General features: G+C 45.6%; 1 protein-coding gene across 1 annotated transcript in view; it reads left to right on the top strand.

The window, feature by feature from the left end:
• Positions 1 to 25,389, top strand: part of LOC138498428 (CD5 antigen-like) — a 111,745-nt gene that overhangs the window by 56,064 nt on the left and 30,292 nt on the right. Inside the window, exons 6-7 of the mRNA XM_069622184.1 lie at positions 9,310 to 9,636; positions 12,525 to 12,557. Of these exons, the coding sequence (XP_069478285.1) occupies positions 9,310 to 9,636; positions 12,525 to 12,557 (360 nt within the window). The remainder of the gene's footprint in view (positions 1 to 9,309; positions 9,637 to 12,524; positions 12,558 to 25,389) is intronic.

Here is a 25,389-nt window from a genome sequence, read left to right as displayed (position 1 = left end):
GAACTGAATTACATTTGATTGCATTTCTGAGAACTGTGTGCTTTCCTTCCATTTCCTTGCATTGCATAAAGGGGGGAGGGGATTGCCAGAGAAAAGTGATTACATTGTTTTGTTGAAATCATATTGAGTATTTTCTGTAGTGCATTTTTCATTCAACATTACATCCATCTGAACTTATATAAAGCATTCTCTACTACCTTCTTCTTCTGTTCCTATTCACAAGTGTGCTAGTGCCAGACTATCCATTATTGATAACTGCTCAGATTCAGTGTGATATTCAATTATTAATTTATTATAAAGCGTGATATATATATATATTGTTTAAATTATCAAATAAACCTTTAAACTTGCAAAACAGAACTATTTCTTGGCTCAGTGGGGTCAGGGGGATTCCGAGAGAGGGGTGTTATATAGGGGTAGTCATCCAGAACGCATGAACTGGACATAAAGATATATCAATAAGGGTTTCCATTCAGTATCCCAGACTAGGCATTGACTTAGCTGTAGTGTTGAATTGAATCCTCTTACAAGGTAATGAATGACATAAAAGAGGCAAAGGTTTAAGTGCAGGAGTTTACACAGCATGGGCTTCACATTACACAACCCTATTAGTTTAGTTTAGTTTAATTTAGTTTAGTTTAGTTTAGTATAGTTTGCTCATTTGTAGAGCACGGCCAAACCCTCAGGTAGCTGGGTGCATAATCTTGTGGACAACAACGTTACATAACATTGCGCAAAAGGGGTACATACATTCGGTGGTACATAGAGGAATGCAGTGGGTGACATGATGCAAGTACAATAGAAAGGAAGGACCGGGTTACATGGTGGTCCAGTTCAAAATATAAGTTAAGTCATACGGTACTGATTAACGGAGTGGAGAAGCATAGTTGGTAGGTATGTAAGTAGCATTGTGTTAGACAGCGAGCCATGATTTCACCATGGCTCTGAATGGCCAAAAGGAAGCTTCCGACCTGATTACTAAAGGGAGTGCATTCCAACATTGAGCCGCAAAAGAACAGTGCAACTGGAACCTCCTGCTGTTTTTAGGTTGAATTTGGGAATCTTTAGTTGGTGCAAGTAGGGTGTTCTAGTAGGTCTGAAAGTGCTGTGTCTAGAGAATCTGTCAGATAGATAGCGTGGGGCGGTCAGTGACAGGCATTTGTGTGTACTGACAAGGGTTCTTAATTTAATTCTGTCTCGGATGGGGAGCCAGTGGACTTCCTTACTGGCCGTGGAGATGTGGGCCTTACGTGGGAGGTTGAGAGCGCATCTTAAGGCATTGTTTTGTAAAATCTGGAGTCTGTTCAGATTTTTAGTCGTGGTGCCCAGGAAGAGTGTATTACAATAGTCTAGTATGGATAATATCAGCGCTATGGATAAGGTAAGACAGCTGGAGGAGGATAAAAATGGCCTGCAGGCATTTATAAGTTTGTTGGTATAGGTGGTAGATGAGTTGGTGGCATTTATTTGTTTTTTCAGCGATAGGGTGGAGTCGAGATACACACCTAGAGTTTTGACCTCTTTGGAGACTTTTATAAAGTTGCCGTCAATGGTGAAAGATTGGTACCTGGTGTCCAATTTATTAAGGCGGGCCTGGGAGCTTACTATAAGCAGTTCCGTCTTATCCTCGTTAAGGCAAAGGCTGTGTGTGGCCATCCAGGCTTGAATTTCTAAGTAAATTTTGTTGAGCTTTGCAACATCTTCATAGCATCCGCTGAGTGTGATGAGGACCTGATAGTCATCTACGTAATTAGTGTAACTGACACCCAGATCGTCAAGACGGTCGAAGAGAAGCTTAGTGAAGATGTTGTAAAGTGTGGGAGAGATGCAGGAACCTTGGGGAACTCCCCATTGGATTGGGACAGGATCAGCAGCCGCTGAGGGGGCGAAGACCCTAGTTGACCTCTCAGCCAAGAATTACTGAATCCAATTGGTGGCATTCTGAGAGAATGCATTAGCCGAAGAGAGGTGTTTTGTGAGGATCTGGTGGTCAACCAGATCAAAGGCAGCGGAGAGATCCAACAGGAGCAAAATGGCCAGATTGGCCTTGTCTTTGGCTTCGTCCATTTGGATTTTTAAATCCTGGAGGGCAGTTTCGGTCCCATGCCTTGGTCTAAAGCCGGATTGTCGCAAGCCTAGGAGGTTATTGTCTTCCAAATGTTGTTGTATTTGGAGGTAAGCCACTCTGTCTAGTATTTTGAGTAGAAAGGGGACCGTTGTGATGGGTCTATAATTTGTGGGCATGTTAGGGTCTAGATTGGTTTTTTTTAAGAAGGGGGAGGACCCACGCTTCTTTGAGGTTGTTGGGAACTACTGAGTTCTTGACAGAAGAATTGATCAGTGAGGTGATAAGAGGAGCTAGATCTTTGGCTCCATCCTTGTTGACAGAGGCGGTGGCACAAGTCACCTTTGCAGTTGGAGGGTTTGAGGCTGGTGATCATCTTTACTACTTCCTCCTCAGTGACTGGGGAGAAGTGGAAAGGGGGGCAGTCGGGAGTGCTGAGGCTCTTCTTGCTATTAAGGAGGTCTTTGGCGGCGAGGTTGGCTTTTTTAGACTCGATCTTAGCTTGTAGAAGGGCAATTTTGTTAGAGAGGGCTAGTTGGATATTGTTGCACCAGACTTTGTCCTTAATGCAGTCCTCTGTGGGTAGCAATGGTGATTCGAGTTCTCTTAGTATGGAGAATAATTCTTTCCTGCCAGATTTGGCATTGTGTATTCTCAGGTTAACAATCTCTTTTTTGTCGTTTAAGATTTGTAGGTGGAGGCTGCTGCTGAGAATGTGTCTTTAGTAGAGAGAGTTGGGCTTTTCTCCAGCTAGTTTCCACAACTCTTTTGATGTTGTGGAGAGCCTTTAATTCTGCTGAGAACCATGTGTAAGTATGGGCAATGGGTTTGAACTATGCCAGTTCCATAGGCAAATCATGACAACTAATGGTAAAGCAAGCACATTTACATGAGGCTGCAAGTGTGATAGACACATGGAGAAGGTCAGGTAATTGGTCAGCAATCCTAGACAGTATAGGTCACCTAGAAAGGGCTAGGAACAAAAGGGAGGCTGAAGAAGCTGAACTTGCCTGGAAGAAAACTGTCTGGAGCAGCCAAAGTCTGGCTAGACTGCCAATTGAGATGAGCATTCTTGCGGCCAATGACAACTTCATTGTATTACAACAGGGAATCTACAAGCCGAAGAGATATGGTAGTGGCTATGGTGCATATCACCCAAGAGGACTTGGAAATGTTGCAGAATGCACAACAAGAAATATTGGACCTTCTGAATATCACAGCCTCTCTAGAGGTGTTCCAGTCTGGTCTATCAAACCATGGCCAGAGCAGCTGACAGATCTGAATCTATCAAGACAAGCACAGGGAAAGGGTATTTCAGAGTCCACCTACACTATGCTGAGTGTACTCAAGAAGATATTTTATGGAGTTTCGGTGTGAGGCAGAGAATTATTTTCATGGACACTGCATGGGATCCTGATTATCCTGTGTCAGCAGAAAGCACCTCTATGTGTGAGCAATTGCAGGAACCATGCGTCAAGTAGTGGAGCAATAGATATAAACCATCTATGAGTTGCCCTATAGTTATACCTACATGACGTGTGATATTACACTGTAGACCTGTATTCCCTGAAGAACTGTGTGGGAACACCCCATACAGGATGCCAGGACATTTTCAAGATCAGCCCATGTGAACAGAAGTCTAACTCAACCAAGTGCAGGTTGAGTGCAATTCCAATGGAAACCTTCAGTAGTAAAGCTCTACTGCTACCTATCATACAGTTCAGCGGGACATGCTATGGTGACCTGTGGGAATTGCCAGCTTGATCACTGTTTCAAACATGGTGAGCTGTTGCAGTTTCCTTCTACTCAATCAGCCTGAAGCGAAGCTATCACCTCTTAAGATCCCCCCACTGTCACTGAGACTGGCATGCCTCCTAGATATGGAAACACACATCACTAGCACCACACAGACCTTCATAGGAGCATCAAGCAGAGCACTGACATCGGCCCAAGACCTACTGGAAAGAACACCTGATTGGCTAAAGGAGCTTCAAGCCCTGCTGGAATGCTCTGCTCCATTACACACTGGCTGATGAATACAGTGTGTTCCTTTAATCCATTGAAAAGTATGTTTCACTTTTTTGGAAGCATGTGCTTGGGAATCACACGTGTTCTACATGCTTGCAGCTGGGTTCACCCTGAACATCTTTTTTATTTTGTCGTGACAAGTAGTATCACACTTGTTCAATGTAGAAATAAAGGTACCCTGAATAACAGAAGAAAACTGTTTGTAACTTTTCTAGTGAAATACATCTACCCGTCTCTGATTCATCAGTGACCATCAGGGACAGAGGATTGTCTGCTGACCAGGATACTCTGCAATCGGCTCTTCTTCAGAAGAACATATTTATATTTTGATATCTGGTATGTAGTAAAGATGAGTGAACACATTTTAAGTATTCTGTAATTTTTTACATGTTCTTTTTCTCTTCACTCTTATTCCCATGATGCCTCCATGGTTTGGTGTATGGCTCATGGAGTGTGACATGTCATTTCCATGTCTGTCCATGCTTAATGTGGCATTTCCTACTCATAGGCCTACGCTATCATGTAATTGCAATGTCCTGTTCAGTAATTGCAAGTGCAGTCACACAAGTGTTCACGAACATTGCATTAGTGTTATTGTGAGAGAGTCCACAAAGAGAGCCAAATAACCTTGAACTAGAACACTGCAGTCCTTCTGTATAAACAAAGCAGTTCACTTCTGACCAGGCCTTTTTGTGCTGAATGCCACTCTTCTAACAAATAGAAAACAAATAGAAAACGGCTCTCCAAAATAACAATTCCTTGTCTTTGCCCTGATTCATGAATACACCTTGTTTAGCAAAATGTCTAGGCTTGGCAAGATTCTGCTCACTGAAACTTTGTGAGCAGCTTACCCATCCCTGCAATGAGTGTTCTAGTCGATTGTCGGCATTGTCGAGCTACTTTCCTTCCGTTCTGGAAGAATTATTTACGGGACTATAGCCATGGGTGAGATACTTTCTCTTCCCTCCAAGATGAAGATCGAGAGGAAGATCCAGAGCAATGTGGGCATACAGTCGTGAGCATCTGGAAATTAAGTCTGCAAGATCTACAGCCAGCTATTCTTGTGAAGGAGCAAGTTGGGGCCAGAAGATCCTGGACTGGAGGAGGAGAAGACATAGCGCCTCATTACGACTATGGAGGTAGCCATGCCACTGTTTGCGGCATGGCTACCCCCATACCGGGTACCGGGTCCGGGTTCCCTGAATTGGGAAATACCGGGCCATTCCAACCTTGGAGGGCCCAGTATTTCCTCATTCAAGGAACCCGGTACATCCCCATTCCCATTTGAGCCCCGAACAGGCTCGTTAATGAGGGGCCCGTTGTTTGCACCCTGGTCTGCTCGCGGGACCCGATAAGGATGCCTGGTTTTACCTGGCGTCCTTAGCGGGTCCCGCAAGGAGACCTCATAATGAGGTGGTAGGGGGTTAACTGGGCCGGCAGCTCTACCAGCCCCTTAACCCCCTACTGCCAGGGTTGTAATGACCCCCATAGGCTTTCCAGGTGGGGAGGCAAAATTCCTCTTTTTTCCTTAACAGGATTGTAAAGTCACCAACTTTGAGGTGTTTGAGGTGATTGGGGAACAGTTTTGTATTTCTCCCACAAGGCACATCAGCTGACCACCTAAGAGTAAACACCTTATTTTGGATTCCGGTCAAGGGCACGGCGACGGCGAAACTCGCTACCAGCCCCAGCATCTATGAATGGTCCATTACCAGCCCATCATGAGTTCAATGGGCCGGTAATTGCTCTTTCGCGGGTGCCAGAATGGCCAGCCTCCCGATACCCATTCTGCCCCATTGCATGGTTTGTAATGGTGCGGGTGCAATCGCGAGTTCTGCTTGCGGGTGCCGGTCTGCACGCCTGGTCAGACCACGTGTGGAGTCCGGCACCGGCAAGCAGAACTCGTAATGTTGTGGAGAGGTAACAACGGCACCAGTAGCACTACCCGTGCCGCTGTTGCCTTAAAATGTATGTATTTTATAGTACAGGACAAGATTTTATAATCACTTTGGTGACACCCATTACCTAAAAGTGCATAGTATTTTGAAAAATGTAATTAGAGGCCGAAATGTAGTCTATATTAGTACCCGGCAAGGGTCAACAAGAATGTAACAACCATTCTGATTTGCCCTCGCCACGGCTTTACCTGGCAGGGAATTCCATTCCTTTGTTGCCAGTGGGGGACGTGGCAGCCCTTCAGCCAATGAAAAGGCTAACAGCGGGGCCATCCCCTCTCCGAGCCTCCACATGCTGGAGGCCGCCATCGTATGTTTTTTTTTTCATCCCCCCTCCTCTGCACACAATCCCCTCCCTGCACTCTCATCCCCACATACCTTCGTATTTCTCATATGGGCCTGGGGCATTACCTGACTCGGTAATGCACCCGCGGCTGGAGTTTATTGCTGAAATAGAAGAAGAATAATCTCTTTTCCGTGTAGTTTTAGATGAAACATCACTGTTAACTCCACCACTAGGGATTTGGCAATTCAACTCTTACAAGGAATATTGGACCCTGCTCTGGTAATATGTGCATTATCATTACTTCCGCACCACACACAAATAATTTCATGTAGGTTCTCCAAGAGCTTGTCGCATTCAGAGGATTTAGGCTTCAAATAAATGTCGATAATGAGCATCTTCTCTGTGTTCTGAAATCCATTGATTCAAAATGGAGGACACGCAGAGCCACTGCCAAGTCAGCATGTAGCTGCCACCAGCCCTTACCCTTCTCTATGGGCAACACACAGGTGCCCAAAACCACACTCTAGGGGTTCAAGGCTGTACCCCCACCCAGGAGTGTCATAAGGGTATCCCATGGTTGTAGTTCACCAAAACAAAAAAATTAAGCGCTGCACTGCCAGACTGGACCTCATTTCATCCTTGATGTTGTCAAAAAAGCCTGAAAAGAGAATTTTGAATGAATTTTAATGTCATTACAGACCCTGTGCCAATGGTAGAGGCAGGTAAGGAGGAATTTCGCAGTGAGCCTATGAAATATGGTCCTGGGACCCAGAATCCAAATCGAAATCATTAGTGGTGTTTAGAAAAGACATAGGGCCTCATTACGAACTTGGCAGTAGAGGCTGCCGCCAAATTTGTGAAAATACTGGCACTGGCAATGGGGAATTAGTGGGGTGTTCGAACCCTGCTGAACCAGTAATTCCTCATTGTTGGGTGCTGGTAATTGTCAGTCCCCATTCCTATTTGTGCCTGATAGGGATCAATGAGAATGAGGAGTACGGTAGCACCACCGGCACCATTAATAACGGTGCCAGTGCTACTGTCACTTTCAGCTCGCGGGTGCCAGTATGGCCGCCAGGTCAGACCTGGCAGCCATAAAGGCACCTGCAGGCAGAACTAGTAGTTTGCCGGTCCGGGAACTACGGTACCGTCAAGCTTAATGGTATCGTAGTTCCCAGACAGGCAAATTTGTAATGAGGCCCATAAAAGCCAGAAACTGGTTTTGTTCATCCCTTTAAGACACAGGAATGGCAAAGCTTGTCAAAGGTAGAATCTCACCACAAAAAGAGGGGCTATTCCTTCATAGATGCTTAGAGCATCTTAGCTAAAAACATTTCCAACACTTTTCATTTGCAAATAATTTCATCTATTAGGCACAAATAATGGCACAATGTGGTCTAGCTACTGAATGAATGTATTCACTTCCTACCTCCAAATTATACCAAAGGTTTTCTATTCAAGTAAAATGCAGGTGGACCTCCTACAAAACAACTATACCTTCAGATGCAACCACTCAGTGGACTCACTTTTATAAAGGGGTTTTAAGACTTTTCATTGGTAAGTTTGAAATCTTTGAGTAGTTGGTCTAGCCTGAAAAGAAGGGAAAGAAAGAGGCAATGTGTTACAGCCACCAAATATGTTCCCCTTCTGCCTCCAGAGAATTCTAAAATGTTTCTTTGCAAACAAAGACCACACATGGAAGGCACTGCAGTGCCTGAAAAACAATGGCCCTCATTAGGACCCTGGCGTTAAGGGGTCAACGGTGCTGTAAAAGGTGTCTGCGCCGTTAAACCCTTAACGCCTTACAACGAGGTCCCTTTGCGGGACCCGACCTTAACGGCTGGTCTAGACCAGCCGTTAAAGTAGGGGCCCGCAAAGGGACTCTTGAGGTAAGTATGGTACCGCAATTTGCGGAACCGTATTTACTGCCTTCCCCATTCCCATTATGCCCTATGGGGCAAAAATGGGATTGGGGAAGGGCCATGGTGGCATGAGGAATTACTGCCCCGTCAACCTTTGAATGGGGTGGTCATTCCCCATTCCGCCATGGCGGACTCTGGCATCGACCATGGTGCTAATAGCACCATGGTTTTCCACCGGAGTCCCAATGAGGGCCAATTAATTGCTTCGGATTCACTAAAAAAAGTTGTATTTGCAAAATATAATATCATTTACAACATTGCAAGTATGTTTGTGGTCCACACACATATGGCAAACTGAGTGGCACCACTTGAAGTAAAACCTGGCCTTCAAATATACGAAACTATCTGGGACAATGGGGGGCATTACGACCCAGGTGTTAACCATGGCGCTATTAGTGCCATGGTTGACGCCGGTATTTTAACGATTGCGCCATGGTGGATGGCGGAATTATCGCCCCATTCTAAGGTTGGCGGGGCAGTAATTCCCCATTCACCATTGGCCATTCCCATTTTTGCCCCATATGTCTCAATGGACATGGGGAAGGCGGTAATTACGGTACCGCGAATTGCGGTACCGTAATTACCTACAAGGTCCCTTTGCGGGTCCTATCCTTAATGGCTGGTAAAAACCAGCCGTTAAGGTAGGGACCCAGAAAGGGACCTCGTAATTAAACGGTAAGGGGTTAAAGGCGCCGCAACCTTTTATGGCGGTGTTAACCCCTTACCACCTGGGTCGTAATGAGGCCAAATGTACCAGTTACTTCCAACAAAAGCACCCCTTGGTGAAAAGAATTTGAAGATATTATTTCAAAATTAATTCTAAATCTTTTTATTTGCAAATTTGCAAGCAGTAAACCTGTGATCTGGTCTCAGATATATGTTGCACTAAATTATAATGGAATCTAATTCCATCTTGCTTCAAGCAAGCATTTCTATGCAAACAATGGGAACAAGGCTGGGTGTACACCTGGGGTAGATGTCCTCCTCACACTCATTCATAGTCACTCAGTCACTTCATTAAAACTCTTCTCCCTTCTTCCCCTCTGTTCACAGGTGGTGCTGATGAGCTCCGTCTGGTGAATGCCGGCAATGCCTGCAGAGGGCGGGTGGAGATTAAACACGAGAACCAATGGGGAGCAGTGTGTAGCATTGGCTGGGATTCCAAGGCAGCACAGGTGGTCTGCAGAGAGCTTGGATGTGGATCACCTGAACGAGTAATAATAGAACATCAAGGGGTCTTTGGTGAAGGCACCCGGCGGATTTGGTTGAGTAATGTCCACTGCAGAGGAAACAAGACTTCTCTCTCCCAATGTCCACATGGCGGCTGGGGGTACAATGACTGCATATCGCAGAGAAGAGAAGCTGGAGTGATTTGTTCTGGTAAGAGAAGTACAAACACAACCACTGCAGAAACATAATGAGAATATGTCATAATGTATTAATAATGAGGGGGATCGGTACTTGAACATCCTCTTGGGAGTGTTTGTGATAATGACATGAGTATTCTTAGAAACAAATTGCATCCACAAATTCATTACGACCCAGGCGGTAACTATGGCGCTAGCAGCACCATGGTTTCCGCCGGTATTTTACCGATTGCGCCATGGTGAATGGCGGAAATACCTCCCCATTCCAAGGTTGGCGGGGCGGTAATTCCCCATTCACCATTGGCCCTTCCCAATTCCCATTTTTGCCCCATAGGGCTCAATGGAAATGGGGAAGGTGGTAGTTAAGGTACTGCAAATTGCGGTACCGTAAATACCTCCAAGGTCCCTTTGCGGGTCCAATCCTTAACGGCTGGTAAAAGGTTGGGACACGCAAAGGGACCTCGTAATTAGGCGGTAAGGGGTTAACGGCGCCGCCACCTTTTACAGTGCCGTTAACCCCTTACCGCCTGGGTCGTAATTAGGCCCAGTGTATTTGATATTTGTGTTGCCAGAGTCCAATAGAACAATCTACATGTTGATTATTAAATGCTCTTAGATATTTCATATATCTCTCATTTACTATATTCAAACCCTTTCGGCTGATATAAATGACAAAGGCTAAATAGGCGTGTTATAAATGCCATATCATAGGAGGGATAGAAAGAAACAAACTTTCCTTAATCTATTGATACTGATCTTATCCACCCAAACTTGTTGGTGTCCACATGTCACACTAACCTGTACAACTACTATTTCAGCACACCTGTCCTTGGGTCATTCTGGCAACTTAATTGAAAACCCATGATTCAGTTGTTCACCCTGCCCTTAAGCATCCCTTGCATCAGGATTATAGTCCGCCCATAAACACAACCCTGTCAGGTGGTGGAATTCTCTGGACCCTGAGTAACAGGCTTCCATATACTTAAAAAGATTACATCTGCTCCTCACAATAGTGCTGACGCATAGAACCGAGCCTGGCTGTAACTGACCTTCTGTTATTTACCACAGCTGCTGCTGCCCTCCCCCAGCATTCAACCGTGCAGAACCAGTTTCCCAGTCACACAAAGTTCATACCAGCCCAAGTCTCAGGGCCTGCACAATTTCTAGCTTATCATTGGATCCTGCTGCATACAGACCGGTATATTCATAATGTATCCCAACTGTCCAAAGATATCTTTCCCTAAGGACCCCCATATATGTGTGTATGTATGCTCCCAACTCAGGTCTCAAGGCCTGCCCAATTCCTAGCTTTAGTTAACACAGGGATGGAGTTTTGTGAAATAATCATGCTCAGATCTTCATATATGGAATCTCTCACAGTATCAGAAATTTGGGAATATAAATGTAATTTTCTTGAAACAATATGTGCCAAAATTGTAGCTCAATATATCATTTAGTAATGTAGCATATGATGAAAGCACCTGCTTCCATATCATATCTTCAATCTATTGATAATACAAACAAAACTATCTAATTTTAAATATAAACCTTAAATAATGAAAGGAACCTTTTTCAAATTGTTGCATCTAATAGTAGGAATAGGTATGTGGATGTCCATGCTAATTTTACAGGAATCTATGTATCAAGACGTGTTTATTGAACAAATAAACAACACACTTAAATGTTGTATGTGTATACGGATAGTAAAAAGAAAACATACATATATCTCGTTTATTCAAATGTTTCATTATTCAGAGGCTCATATTTCCTTCTTCCTTCCCTGAACATCACCAGACTGGGCTGCCACCCCTGGTGTCCATCAAGCAAAGATACTTTTTCCCTGAGTAACACCAGACTGCCATGGGCAAGCTGTTGACCTCTCTGAACCGCCACCCCAGATGTTCACCAAGCTATGTTACTTCTTCCTTCCCTAGACAACACCCCACTGAGACACCACCCCAGATGTCCACCTTGCAATGTAACTCCTTTCCTGATTACCACCAGACTGCTATGGACAAGCTGATGACCTCTCTGAACAGCCACCCCATATGTTCACCAAGCTTTGTTCCTTCTTGCTTCCCTAAACACCACCCGACTGGGCTGCCACCCCAGATGTCCACCCAGTAATGTTACTCCTTCTCAGAGTACCACCAGACTGCCATGGACAAGCTGTTGACCACTCTGAACTGCAACCTCAGATGTCACCAAGCTGTGTTCCTTCTTCCTTCCCTAAACAGCACCCCACTGAGACACCACCTCAGATGTTCACCAAGCTATGTTCCTTCTTCCTTCCCTAAGCACCACCTGACTGAGCTGCCACCCCAGATGTCCACCCAGCAATGTTACTCCTTCCCTGAGTACCACCAGACTGCCATGGACAAACTGTTGACCTCTCTGAACTGCCATCCCATATGTTCACCAAGCTTTGTTCCTTCTTCCTTCCCTAAACACCACTGACTGTGCTGCCATGCCAGATGTCCACCCAGCAATGTTACTCCTTCCCTGAGTACGACCAGACTGTCATGGAGAAGCTGTTGACCTCTGTGAACTGCCACTGCAGATGTTCACCAAGCTGTGTTCCTTCTCCCTTTCCTAAACAGCACCCCACTGAGACACGACCCCAGATGTTCCTCACTATGTCCCATAGCACCACCAGTCTGCCCCCTGAGCCACATTTTTGGTTCTCACACAGTAGCCTTGCAAGTCATGTTATTTTAGCAGTCCTTGGCAAATACTGTTTACATTTCTTTCATGAATTGCTTTATACATCATTTTAGCTGCACAAAGCCTTTACTTGAATATGATGTGATGCATCTCTTGGTTCAGAGACATGTAATGGCCATCGTGTTCATGATAACATTGGCTGCCCATGTGTTACCTTTGACCTCTTTGTCTCTGCAGAAAATCAGATATTTGATCCAAGTATCTACAAAGGTAAGTTATATTTTTATTGTAAAACAAGGGAATTTCATGTACTTATATAAACAGAAACCGTGCTTTCAATTACTATTGATTTGTATATGTGCACCTGACATGCTCGTTTGGTGGGAATGATTTATTACAGGTATATTTTATGAAACCTCCTTCATCCTGTGTTTATGTTCTTTGTATGTTGTGGGATATCTTTAGTGTTTTTTCCATTTCTTTGTTGATAATTTTGTAAATAGCTTTATTGAGATTTTACGCAATGTAATCTCACAGACACATAACACAAGAAAGGCGCTGACAAACTCCTTATATAATACTGAACACGTAAGAACCACACACTAGGCCTCATTACGAGTATTGCGGAATGGGTTATCGGGCGCCACTAATGGTGGCGGAGCCGTTAAACCCATTCCGCAATATTACGAGTTCCTCTCGCGGGACCCGATGTGGACGTCTGGTTTTACCAGACATCCAGAGCGGGTCCCGCGAGGGGACCAGGGAGCTAACAACGGACCAGTCATAATCATCCCGTTGTTAGCTCCCGCACCCATTCCCATTGAGCCCTATGGGGGCTCAAATGGGAATGGGGAAGGACCGGGCCCGGGTTCCCTGGAGGAGGAATTACCGGGCCCTCCAAACTCGGAATGGCCCGGTAATTCCTATTCAGTGAACCCCGAGCCGGACCCGATTTTGGAGGCAGCCATGGCACCAACAGCGCCATGGCTACCTCCAAAGTCGTAATGAGGCCCACTGTCTGATGCTTGCATGCCATTGCCACCAACCACACGGAACATGGAATAAGCTTCAATAATCAACAATATTAACATAAAACAAGCATGCAGTGACTTATTAGGGCATGGACAATTCTAGAATCAGCTAATTTGTGAGTTCAAGTCAACATCTGTGTATAAATGCCAGGGATATAGGGGCTCGGATGCCGTCCACTGAAACTCACTGCATCTACAAGGAACAAACAAGCACTTCATGCAATGGGGCATATAACTGTTAACCCAGCTGGTAGGGAAAGCAGGGAGTTCATAGCGCCCCAACTGGGAGATTACCCTTCATTTTCTTCTTTCATATATCCTGAGCCAGACACACAGGTCAGCACAACCTTTCACATCCTTTAGCCACAGAGAGTGAATGGGGTGCTGAGTGATAGCCAGACCATCGCAATCTGTCTGTCGCTAAAGAGAAAGTTATCTTTCTGGCATTAGGCCCTAGAAAGCAAACCTCAAACATGTCAAGGGTTTTGACCCATGTTGAATCAATAGACTGGGTAGATGTGGGGATGAGCTGTTGCCGTCCATCATTCTATCCCGGAACAAAACTGAATCAATAGACTGGGTAGATGTGGGGATGAGCTGTCTCCGCCCACATTCGCACCAGAATCCAGGAGGACCGCGCAGTTGTGCGCACACCAAAATAGTCACCTGACCTGCCACCCACCAGTGCAAGCGTGCTGGGTCAGAAGCACCATGAGTGAAATGTGGTGCCAAAGGAAAAACAACAGTGCCTGTTAGCTCAAAACCACTTTAAAACCACCCTTTGTTTCTCTGAATGCAAGCTCAAAATGCCCATTTCAAACATTGCAAGATATCCAAAAATCTCACTGAATACCAGCAGACATCTGGCAGAATGAAGCCTTGTGTGCATACAAAATCTGGAAAGAGGAAGAGCCTAAAATAAGGTTCACAAGAAAACTGGCTGAGCTGTGGGTGTCAGCAGCTTAAGTTAAATGGGACTTAAAGCCACTAAAATCCAAATGTTTAAAATAAATGAGTGACCTACTGTTGAGTGTCACATAGTTTGCAACTGTTAAATGTCATATTTTTGAACTTAGAATCAGCATTCTAGCTGCATGTGCAAAAATTGTAAGTTTGATTTGGATGTAGAAAACTGGAACAAAAGTGACATTTAGCTGAAGCCTGGCTTAAAGAGGTTGAATTCTGCCTGACAACTGCCCCCGACAGGAGTTGGGACTTACCCAACAAATGCATTCCCAGGCCTGGCTGCATTCTCCTGCCCCCACCAAAGGGAGATGACACCTCTCTGATTGAATTAGGGGAGGGGCACCTGGGGACTACAGGAAACTAAACAAAGCACTGTTCCTGGCTCAGGCAAATGTTATATTAGGGGGGGTCGTAAATGGCTTCCTCTTGGAAGGAGAAGTGGGAGGGGCACTGCATCTGTGAGCAAGCTGAGCTTGGGGAAGTGGATAAACCAGAAATTCCACCATGTGCTTTGGAAAACCACACCCCTTTGGGGCCAGAGCATAATTTTAAAAAGATGGATATTCATAGTGCGGACTTGTAAAAATTATATAAATAACATCATCATTCTTGTGATTTTTCTGTGCATATTTTAAGAGGTGTTAGGACCCTGTGGTATGTTCTTGGGGATAGTAGCGGAAAAAAAGGTTGTTACTCCAAATGTATGCATGTTAAAAATCTGACACTTTATCATCTAAAACCCATATCCCTGGTGCACATTTGTGTAAAATCTGGAAAGGTTTAGGGGTCGTGATCTGGATGAAAAGGGCAGAATTCTGTCATAAGTGGACACGACATCTTACAAAGACAGGGATCGGATGGTTTGGTGCTACAGAAAATAAGTTAACTGGATGTATAATATTAGAAAAACGGTACATAGATAAATATGTATTTGGATCAGAAATAGATTTGTGTGCAATTTGACAAGGGGAGGATTCCCTTGACCATACACCTACATCATCACTCTGACTCACAACCCAGTTCCCCCAATCAAGGTAGAGAGGAGGAACTGGCCAATGATAAGTTGAGAGGGTGGGGCATGCAGAATTAGCCGACCCACCCACTTTCTAAACACATAAAAAGAGCCACTGGAAGCCAGATAGATTTTGCTTTTTCACTTTCTGCAGAGCATTTTGACTTCAGACTTCACATCCATAGATCCAGACTTCAAAACCATCACTCTCCAGAGACCAGAAATTAACTCCAGAATTTGTAGCAGAGAGGCCTGAATCCACAATCTGAATCCTTTTCAGCAGGCCTCCAAATCATTTGCAAACTATTCAACAGCCGTGCGAGCTGTTTTAATTTTTGCCAAGAACTTTTGTCAGAACCAGAGATCCAGACCTATTTTAGCCTATTAGAACTGCCTCCTAGAATTGTGTCATTCTGTCATCTTTAAACCTGAAAACTGTCATCTGTCATTCTGAGCTTTCAAATTTCAAATCCGAAAAACTACCTTTACTAAATCGGCCGTATCTCTGGAACCATTTGTGATAGAAGCGAGATGTAACTTTTATTTTGAAGCTGAGATTCACAACTTTCCAACTAGCTTTAAACCAACTTGCTACTCATACTCCCTCCATAATTGCGCTCGACGCACGCAACTAGATTTGCCGCAATTTGACATTTTGCTTAATTTCAGCCAAGTGTAAAAATATTTGTCCTTGCTTTCCTTTGCCGAAATTCGTTTGCAACCTGACAATCATTCATAGAGCATTGCTAAAGTGATCCTGAACTAATACAAAGTGGCTGTCACCCACCCTGAACCTCTAGAGGGAATTAAAAGCATTTTCACATATTTTTCACTTCTTTGCATACCACATCAAAGTATATTGCCTGTGTTTAAAACTCCTACCTGTTTTCCTCTAAGCTTGCTAGGGGGGAACTGAATTATATTTGATTGCATTCCTGAGAACTGTGTGCTTTTCTTCCATCTCTTTACCTTGCATAAAGGGGGGGGGGTGAATTGTCAAAGAAAAGTGATTACATTGTCTTTTGTTGAAGTCATATCAAGTTTATTTTCTGTAATGCATTTTCATTCATCATCGCATTGTCCTTGAAGCCATAAAAGCGTTCTCAGCTACTTTGTCCTCTCTATATCACTTCTAAGCCATCAAAAGAGTGTACCACTGTAACATTATCCATTGTTGACCACTATCGTCTTCACAAGTGTGCTATCAAATATTAATTTACTATAAAAGTGTGATAGACATATATTGTTTAATTTTCAAATAAACCTTTTAAATTTGCAAAACAAACCTAATTCTTGGCTCAGCAGGGTCAGGGGGATTCTGAGAGAGGGGTGTTATATAAGGGTTGTCATCCAGAGTAAACGAACTGGACATAAAAATACATCTAAGGGCTTCCATCAGCATCCCATACTAGGCAGTGACTTAGCTGTAGTGTTGAATTGAAGTCGCTTACAAACATGTATTAAAATGTCCTCCCTCTAGCCGTGTCTTAGCTGCTAATTCCATCATCTCAGTCATGAGATAACACGAGGCAGGCAGGGCCTGAGCTACCACCAGGCAGCTCCTTATCAAATACTAGAATGAGGCCGTGTTTTAGCGGCTAATTCCACCTGCTCAGTACTGAGCTACCACAAGGCAGCTCCTTATCAAATACGAGAATGAGGCTGTGTCTTAGCTGCTAATTCCATCTGCTCAGTCCTGAGCTACCACAGGCCGCTCTTTAACAAATACTAGAATGAGGCCAGTGCCTCATCATAATAACACTTCCAGGCACAGGCAAAAACGACCCCACCCCCACAGCACCCAGGGAATCTGTGGGGTATATCCCCCTGCCCACCCCCTCAGGTAAGTGTGCCTATTTATCTATTTATTTATTTATTTATTTATTTATTACATTTATATAGCGCACAGGCAGCCCATGGGCATTGTGGCACTGTTACTTGTAGGGGAACTTAGTTACAGGTACAGGTACAAGTTGTGCCATGGGTTACAGTAAGGCAAGATCCTGTGTTAAGCGATAAGGAGTATCATACACCATAATACATCATACACCATAGTACATCATACATGTTAGTCATGAAGGTTTAAACATGTGGGGTTGGTTAGGTGAACAAGGTCGTTTTCATGGTTATGCGGAAGGCAATTAATGAGAGTTCAGCTCGCAGAGAGGTGGGAAGGGTGTTCCAATGTAAAGCAGCAAGGTAGGGGAAGCTGGCGCCACCTGCTCTAGCTCTTTTTACCCTGGGTACGGAGAGCATATTGGCATAGGGTGTCCTGGTAGGTCTTGTGGAGGCGGCCGAGTGGATTCTCTGGGATAGGTACTCTGGGGCTGAGAGGTGGATGCATTTGTGGGTGATGCTTAACGCTTTGAATAAAATCCTTTCCTTTATGGGAAGCCAGTGGGACGCTTTTCTGGCAGCAGTGAAGTGCTCTCTCTTGGCAATGCCTTGTGCAGCACGCAGGGCGCTGTTCTGGATTACTTGCAGCTTCTCGAGGTTTTTGTTAGAGGTCCCTAGAAAGAGAACATTACAGTAGTCTTGCCGGGAACCAGTTATGGCTCTGGCTATGTTGGTGCAAGTATCTTTGGACAGAAACGGCCTGATTGCGTTGAGGAGATTTGCATGGTAAGCCGCAGAGGAGGCGATTGCTTTAATTGTCTGGTCATGGACAAGTTGGAGTCAAGATAGACCCCAAGTGTTTTTACTGTGTCCAGTACTGGAATTCTGATTGAGTCAATGGTAAAGTGACTAAACTGGGCGTCAGGTTTTTTGAGGGTGTCAGGGGAACCTACAAGTAGGAGCTCAGTTTTGTCAGAGTTAAGGCAAAGGCTGTTGATGGACATCCACATTTGGATTGTGTTATATATGTTGTTGAGAGTTGCGCAGTCAGTGTCATAGTCACCTGTTAATGTGAGAAGGATCTGAGTGTCGTCGGCGTAGTTGGTGTATGAGATGCCCATGGCGTCGAGGATAAGGAAGAGGGGGCGGGTGAAGATGTTATAGAGGGTCGGGGAGAGGCAGGAGCCTTGGGGCACCCCACATAGCATGATGGTGGGTGACGCAGTGGCTAGGTCAGAGAAGACCTGCATGGTCCTGCCTTGGAGGAAGGAGGTGATCCATGTGGTAGCTTCTTGGGAGAAGTTGGCTGTGGAGGTGAGGTGATGGCAAAGGATGTCATGATCTACAAGATCGAAAGCTGCAGAGAGGTCGAGGAGGAGGAGCAGGACAGGTTTGCCTTGGTCCCTTGCGTCATCCATTTGGTTTTTGAGGTCGAGTAGGGCGGTTTCTGTCCCGTCCCTAGGCCTAAAGCCAGATTGTCTTAGTCCTAGGAGGTTATGCTCTTCGAGGAAGTGCTGGACCTGCAGGTAGACTGCCTTGTCTAGAATCTTGAGGAGGAATGGGACTGTGGCTATGGGGCGGTAGTTGTTAGGGGAGGTGGGGTCAAGTGTCGTTTTTTTTATGAGAGGTCGGACCCTTGCTTCCTTGAGGCATGAGGGGACTTTCCCCGTAGTGAGGGAGGCATTGACGAAGGCTGTTAGGAAAGGGGCAAGGGTGTCTGCGCAGTCTTTGATGATGGAGGCGGGGCAGGGGTCTCCTTTGCAATTGGATGGTTTGATATTTTTCATGATGTTGATCATGTCATGTCTTTCTCCTGAATGGTTTTGAATGAGAAGGTAGGGGGGGCCTCTGTGGCTGAGGAGAGGGGGGGTTGGTGGGGTGGTAGGGGGAGTAGGGAGCGCTAGTTTGGTGTTCAGAATTTTGGTTTGGAGGGAGCTGATCTTGTTTCGCATGGCTGTTTGGATGTCATCGCACCATGCTTTATCTTTGGTGAAGTTTTGGGGGGGTGGGTGTAGGGGTCTCAAGTTCCCTGAATATGGCGAAAATTTCCTTGGAGTTTGATTTGGCCTCAGAGATTCTATCTTCAAATGATTTGGCTTTGGCTTTGATGATGGCTTTCTTATAATCATTTGCAAGGGATTGCAGTTTGTCTTCTTCATCACAGGATGATTGCCATTGGGCTAATGCTGCTCGTTTGTCAGTGTGCAATTTGAGAAGGTCTTGGGTGAACCAAACATTGGTGTGGCTGGTAGGTTTGGTTTTGCGCGGTTTAAGTGGGGCGATAGCATTGATTGCTGCCGAGATAGCAGAGTCTTAATTCTTGGCAAGAGTTTCTGGGTCGTTGGAGAAGGGGGGGTCCAAAGGCAGGTCCCTGTAGGAAGGGTAAGAGTCTTTCTTTGGTTAGTTGGCGGCCACTTCTTGTGAGGGCTGGTGGTAAGGGTTGGGGGGGATGGGGTGGCGGTGGGGATGTTGAAGGTGATGATGTGGTGGTCGGACCACGGGGTGGGTTTATTGTGACTGTGAGGGGGCAGTTTTGATGGGCTATCCAGTCTAATGATCTGCCTAGGGCATGAGTGGGGTCTGTGATGGTGTTGGCGAATCCTAGAGTGGCTAGAGCTGCGTCAAGTGATTTGGCAGCAGGGTCTTTGGTGTCATTTAAGCCTAGGTTGATGTCACCGAGGAGAATGGCTTTGGATGACTTTTTTAGGTTGTCAGCCAGGAGGTGGGTGAGGGAGGCCTGAAAGTCTCCCAAGGGGCCTGGAGGCCGATAGATGAGGTGTAAGGTGATGGTGCAGTGGTGTGAGATAGTGACTTTCAATTGAAGGTAGTCGCTGTTATTGTTGATAGTTTTGTCTACTTTTCTGATGGTGATCGAGTCTTTGGCTATGAGAGCGACACCGCCTCCTGTGGTCAGGCGATCTTGTCTCCTGATGGCATAGCCTTGTGGGAGAGCGAGGGATAGAGCGGGGCCTGAGGCTTCATGTAGCCAGGTCTCAGTGACCATTAGAAGATCTAGATCTAGGGTGGTGATGAGGTTGTGGATGTCTAGGGCGTGAGCATTGATGGATCGGGCGTTGATGAGGGCATATTTGAGGTGGGGTTCAGGGGTGGCATTGGTGGTAGTGGATCGCATGGTTGTGGTAGAGGAATTGCACATTGCGGTATTCACATCCAAAGTAGTGGGGGGCACATTTTCTGGGGTCCTAGACACAGGTAAAGTAGCATTTGCATCAGTGGGTAGCATGGTTGTGGTAGAGGAATTGCACATTGCGGTATTCACATCCAAAGTAGTGGGGCGCACATTTTCTGGGGTCCTAGACACCGGTAAAGTAGCATTTGCATCAGTGGGTAGCATGGTTGTGGTAGAAGAATTGCACATTGCGGTATTCACATTCAAAGTAGTGGGGGGCACATTTTCCGGGTCCTAGACATAGGTAAAGTAGCATTTGCATCAGTGGGTAGCATGGTTGTGGTAGAGGAATTGCACATTGCGGTATTCACATCCAAAGTAGTGGGGGGCACATTTTCTGGGGTCCTAGAGACAGGTAAAGTAGCATTTGCATCAGTGGGTAGCATGGTTGTGGTAGAAGAATTGCACATTGCGGTATTCACATCCAAAGTAGTGGGGGGCACATTTTCCGGGGTCCTAGACACGGGTAAAGTAGCATTTGCATCAGTGGGTAGCATGGTTGTGGTAGAAGAATTGCACATTGCGGTATTTACGTTCAAAGTAGTGGGGGGCACATTTTCCGGGGTCCTAGACACGGGTAAAGTAGCATTTGCATCAGTGGGTAGCATGGTTGTGGTAGAAGAATTGCACATTGCGGTATTCACGTTCAAAGTAGTGGGGGGCACATTTTCCGGGGTCCTAGACACGGTTAAAGTAGCATTTGCATCAGTGGGTAGCATGGTTGTGGTAGAAGAATTGCACATTGCGGTATTCACGTTCAAAGTAGTGGGGGGAACATTTTCCGGGGTCCTAGACACAGGTAAAGTAGCATTTGCATCAGTGGGTAGCATGGTTGTGGTAGAAGAATTGCACATTGCGGTATTTACATTCAAAGTAGTGGGGAGCACATTTTCCGGGGTCCTAGACACAGGTAAAGTAGCATTTGCATCAGTGGGTAGCATGGTTGTGGTAGAAGAATTGCACATTGCGGTATTTACGTTCAAAGTAGTGGGGGGCACATTTTCCGTGGTCCTAGACACAGGTAAAGTAGCATTTGCATCAGTGGGTAGCATGGTTGTGGTAGAAGAATTGCACATTGCGGTATTCACATTCAAAGTAGTGGGGGGCACATTTTATGGGGTCCTAGACACAGGTAAAGTAGCATTTGCATCAGTGGGTAGCATGGTTGTGGTAGAAGAATTGCACATTGCGGTATTCATATTCAAAGTAGTGGGGGGCACATTTTCCGGGTCCTAGACATAGGTAAAGTAGCATTTGCATCAGTGGGTAGCATGGTTGTGGTAGAAGAATTGCACATTGCGGTATTCACGTTCGAAGTAGTGGGGGGCACATTTTCCGGGGTCCTAGACACAGGTAAAGTAGCATTTGCATCAGTGGGTAGCATGGTTGTGGTAGAAGAATTGCACATTGCGGTATTCACATTCAAAGTAGTGGGGGACACATTTTCCGGGGTCCTAGACACAGGTAAAGTAGCATTTGCATCAGTGGGTAGCATGGTTGTGGTAGAAGAATTGCACATTGCGGTATTCACATTCAAAGTAGTGGGTGGCACATTTTCTGGGGTCCTAGACACAGGTAAAGTAGCATTTGCATCAGTGGGTAGCATGGTTGTGGTAGAAGAATTGCACATTGCGGTATTTACATTCAAAGTAGTGGGGGGGCACTATCACCCTAAGTTACCTGGCGGAACCTAGACATGGACTCTTGCTCACTGTGCTCAGAGAGGCACAGCTCCACCTCATTGATGAGGCCCAACAAGGCTGAAACTGTGCATGGGTTTGCTGTTGGTACTCTTGTTCAGAAGGGAATTGCCATAGCATTTTAGTGCTGGACTGCCCATGTGGGCGGGACACAGACTGATATGCAAATGGATATTTCCCATCTGTGAAAGGTACAGTGAGTCAAAAGCAGATGGCTGCATACTCTCAAAGTGGTTAATAACCACTGAACAGGTTATACTTTCATACTGTGTTCCTTCGAGAGGGGACGCCTAATACCTTTTTTGTATTTTTGGAAGGAACTTGGGGTTGGTCACCCTATGTTGCCTGGGGGCAACCAGACATGGACTCCTTGCTCACTGTGCTCAAAGAGACACAGCTCTACCTCACTGATGAGGCCCAACAAGGTTGAAACCCGTGTATGGGGTTGCCATTTGTCCATAGAGGCAAAAGTGTGTACTGAAGCTCCCTACCACAGCTTCATGTTGTTCTATTATACTCTTCCTTTGCTTCTCTGACAGGCAAAGCACCTCTACACCATAACCCTTGGCAGGAGGTGCTGTACATATGCGTGATAGCATAACATAATCATCAATCGATCAATGTATATAACCATTGAGGCAAACATGTGTACTGACGCCCCCGCCACCACGTATAGGAGAATGGACAGGATGACTGTTTTGCACAGTGCCATTTGCCCACACATTGATCAAGGCAGCTTACCCCAGACGTCAAGGGAGCCGGTGAAATGTGAACCACTGCCCAATCTTATGCAGAAATCAGTCTATGATATTGTGGTGCATTGAATACCTCGGAGGTTAAACATGATGGCAGCACATGAGAGCGGGATCAATGGAAGTTCCCCACAAGGGACACTAAGTGGTAAGAAGGAGGATTTCCCCAAATCATGTATATCCATAAGCACAGTCACTAGCACTGTATAATCTCCAGCTTGTCAGAGTTGAATGTCTTTTGCATCTGCAAAACATATCCTCAGTGATCAATATGTTGTTTCCATGTAGGGCTGAACACTGCAATGCCATCCACCTATGCCATGCAGAAGTCCTCCATCCCATTCAGAACTTGATTGACCATCCTTTGGAATGTAGCCGGTGCATTCTTTAGTCCAAAAGGCGTAACCTTAAGCTGGTAGAGGCCTGCTGGGGTTGAGAATGCAGTTTTCTCCTTGGCATGGTCTGTCAGGGCTATTTGCCAATAGCCTGAGGTTAGGTCAAATGTACTGTGGTACTTGGCTGAACCAAGCCTATCCACCAGCTCATCTGTCCTTGGCAAATGATGGGCATCAGTCTTAGTGACTGCATGTTGAGCTCTGTAGTACACACAGAATCTCAACTCCTTGGATCCTGCCTTTGGTACTAGAACAACTGGACTAGACCATGGACTTGTAGATGGCTCTATAACCCCGAGATCAAGCATCTTGTTGACATCTCCTTTGATGTGGGATATCACATGTTCTGACATTCTGTAGCCTCTGCTTTTCACAGGTAAACAGTCACCAGTGAGTATCTCATGCTGGCCCCAAGGGGTCAGGCCTGGTGAAAGTGAAAACAGGGAGGCAAATTGGTTTAACAGAACTTTGCACTCCTGCTGTTGTTCAGAAGTCAGTTGAGAAGAGAGATTGACTCCTTCTATTTTCTTATCCAAAGGTTGGTCAGGTAGAGGTTCACTCTCCTCTTCCTCTTGAGCTGAAGCTAGAAGCAAAGCTCCTAATTCTGGTCTCGAGACATGTGCCTTCGAACGGCTGGTGTGGAAGACTCTGGGAGCATCCTTAGGTCTAAGTCCACCAAATAGTTCACCTCTCCAAGTTTGCCCACAACCTTGACGGGCCCTATCCATTTGTCCTGAAAGGCCCTCTGCCTTGTTGGCCCATAACAAATGCAAGCTGGTCTTGAGTAAACTCAATCATGCTGGCCTTCTGGTCATGCCAATGTTTGACCAGAGCCTGACCTGCTTTTAAGTTATCACTAGCTTTTGCCATCATGTCCGACATTCTCCTTTGGAGACCTATCACATAGTCAGTCACTCTGACTGGCTTGGGGGAAGGAGCACTCTCCAACCACTCCTTAATCAGGGCCAATGGACCTCTGACTGGATGGCCATAGAGAAGTTCAAAGGGACTGTAACCAACTCCCTCATGAGGTACTTGCTCCCTATAAGCAAAGAGAAGGCATGGCAGTAGAAGGTCCCACCTACTTTTAATGGGTTCCTCTAAAGCACCTATCATGCTCTTCATTGTGTGATTAAACCTCTCTACCAGTCCATTGATCTGTGGATGGTAGGCTGTAGAGAATTTGTAAGTGACACCACAGTTTTTCCACATGGCTTGCATGTAGTGGGACATAAAATTAATTGGATCCCCTGTCAGATATCACTTCCTTAGGAAACTCTAATCAGGTAAAAATACCAAGTAGAGCCTTAGCCACAGCCTGAGCTGTAAAAGTCCTCATGGGTATTGCTTCTGGCTATCTTGTAGCATGGTCTACTACAACCAGAATAATCCTGTTCCCTGAAGATGTGGGAGGGTCAAGGGGACCAACAATGTCGATGCCCACCCTCTCAAAAGGAACTCACACCACTGGGAGAGGCACCAGGAGTGCCACATTCTTGGCTCCACTCTTGCCAGAGGTTTGTCAAGTTTGACAGCTCCTACAGAATTTGTCAACTTCTGCACCCATCCTAGGCCAGTAGAAGTATTAGGAGAGCCTTTCCTTGTTTTTTTGAAACTCAAGTGACCATGCAAAGGTATCTCATGGGCAAACTGTAGGAACTGGAGTCTGTTGGCAAGGGACAATACAATTCGTTTACAGTCCCCAGGGATAGACTAATTTGGTTGACTGTAGAAGAGGCCATCTTCCCAGCTTAACCTATGCTTTCTAACGTCTTGCCCATCAAGTTGGTTAGCAGCCTGTTGTCGAAGACCCTCAAGAGAAGGACATTCACTGTGTCCTCTGCTGAAGTCTCCCGAGTTGGGTCCACCTTCTGCCAATAATGACTGCAGCTCAGGATCTTCAACAGGGTCAAGATCTCCAACCAAACGAGTGTCTTCTTCCAGATCTGACTCTTCGAAATTGGATCAACAAAAGGTGGTTGTACCTCACACTCTGCCTCAGCAGATGGATGAGCCAGAGGTGTGTCCTTGGACAATCTCGGGGATGTGCTTGTAAGTAGCACAGGGGTGCTGTCTGACTTTTTCCTTGCGGTCTTGGCTTTCCTCTTTGCCTCCTTCTTTCCAGAAATAGCAGTGAGCAACTCCTGTGGAGTGAGAGTGATAGTTTCCTCTATCAACTCCTCTGGAGAGCCTCGTAAGGTCCTCTCTCTTGCAGGCCTA

Source organism: Ambystoma mexicanum, chromosome 5q (assembly GCF_040938575.1).
Source record: "Ambystoma mexicanum isolate Mex_15411 chromosome 5q, UKY_AmexF1_1, whole genome shotgun sequence".
Classification (NCBI taxonomy): domain Eukaryota; kingdom Metazoa; phylum Chordata; class Amphibia; order Caudata; family Ambystomatidae; genus Ambystoma; species Ambystoma mexicanum.
The sequence above is the reverse complement of the archived record's forward strand: the minus strand, read 5'-3'. Positions and strand labels throughout refer to the sequence as shown.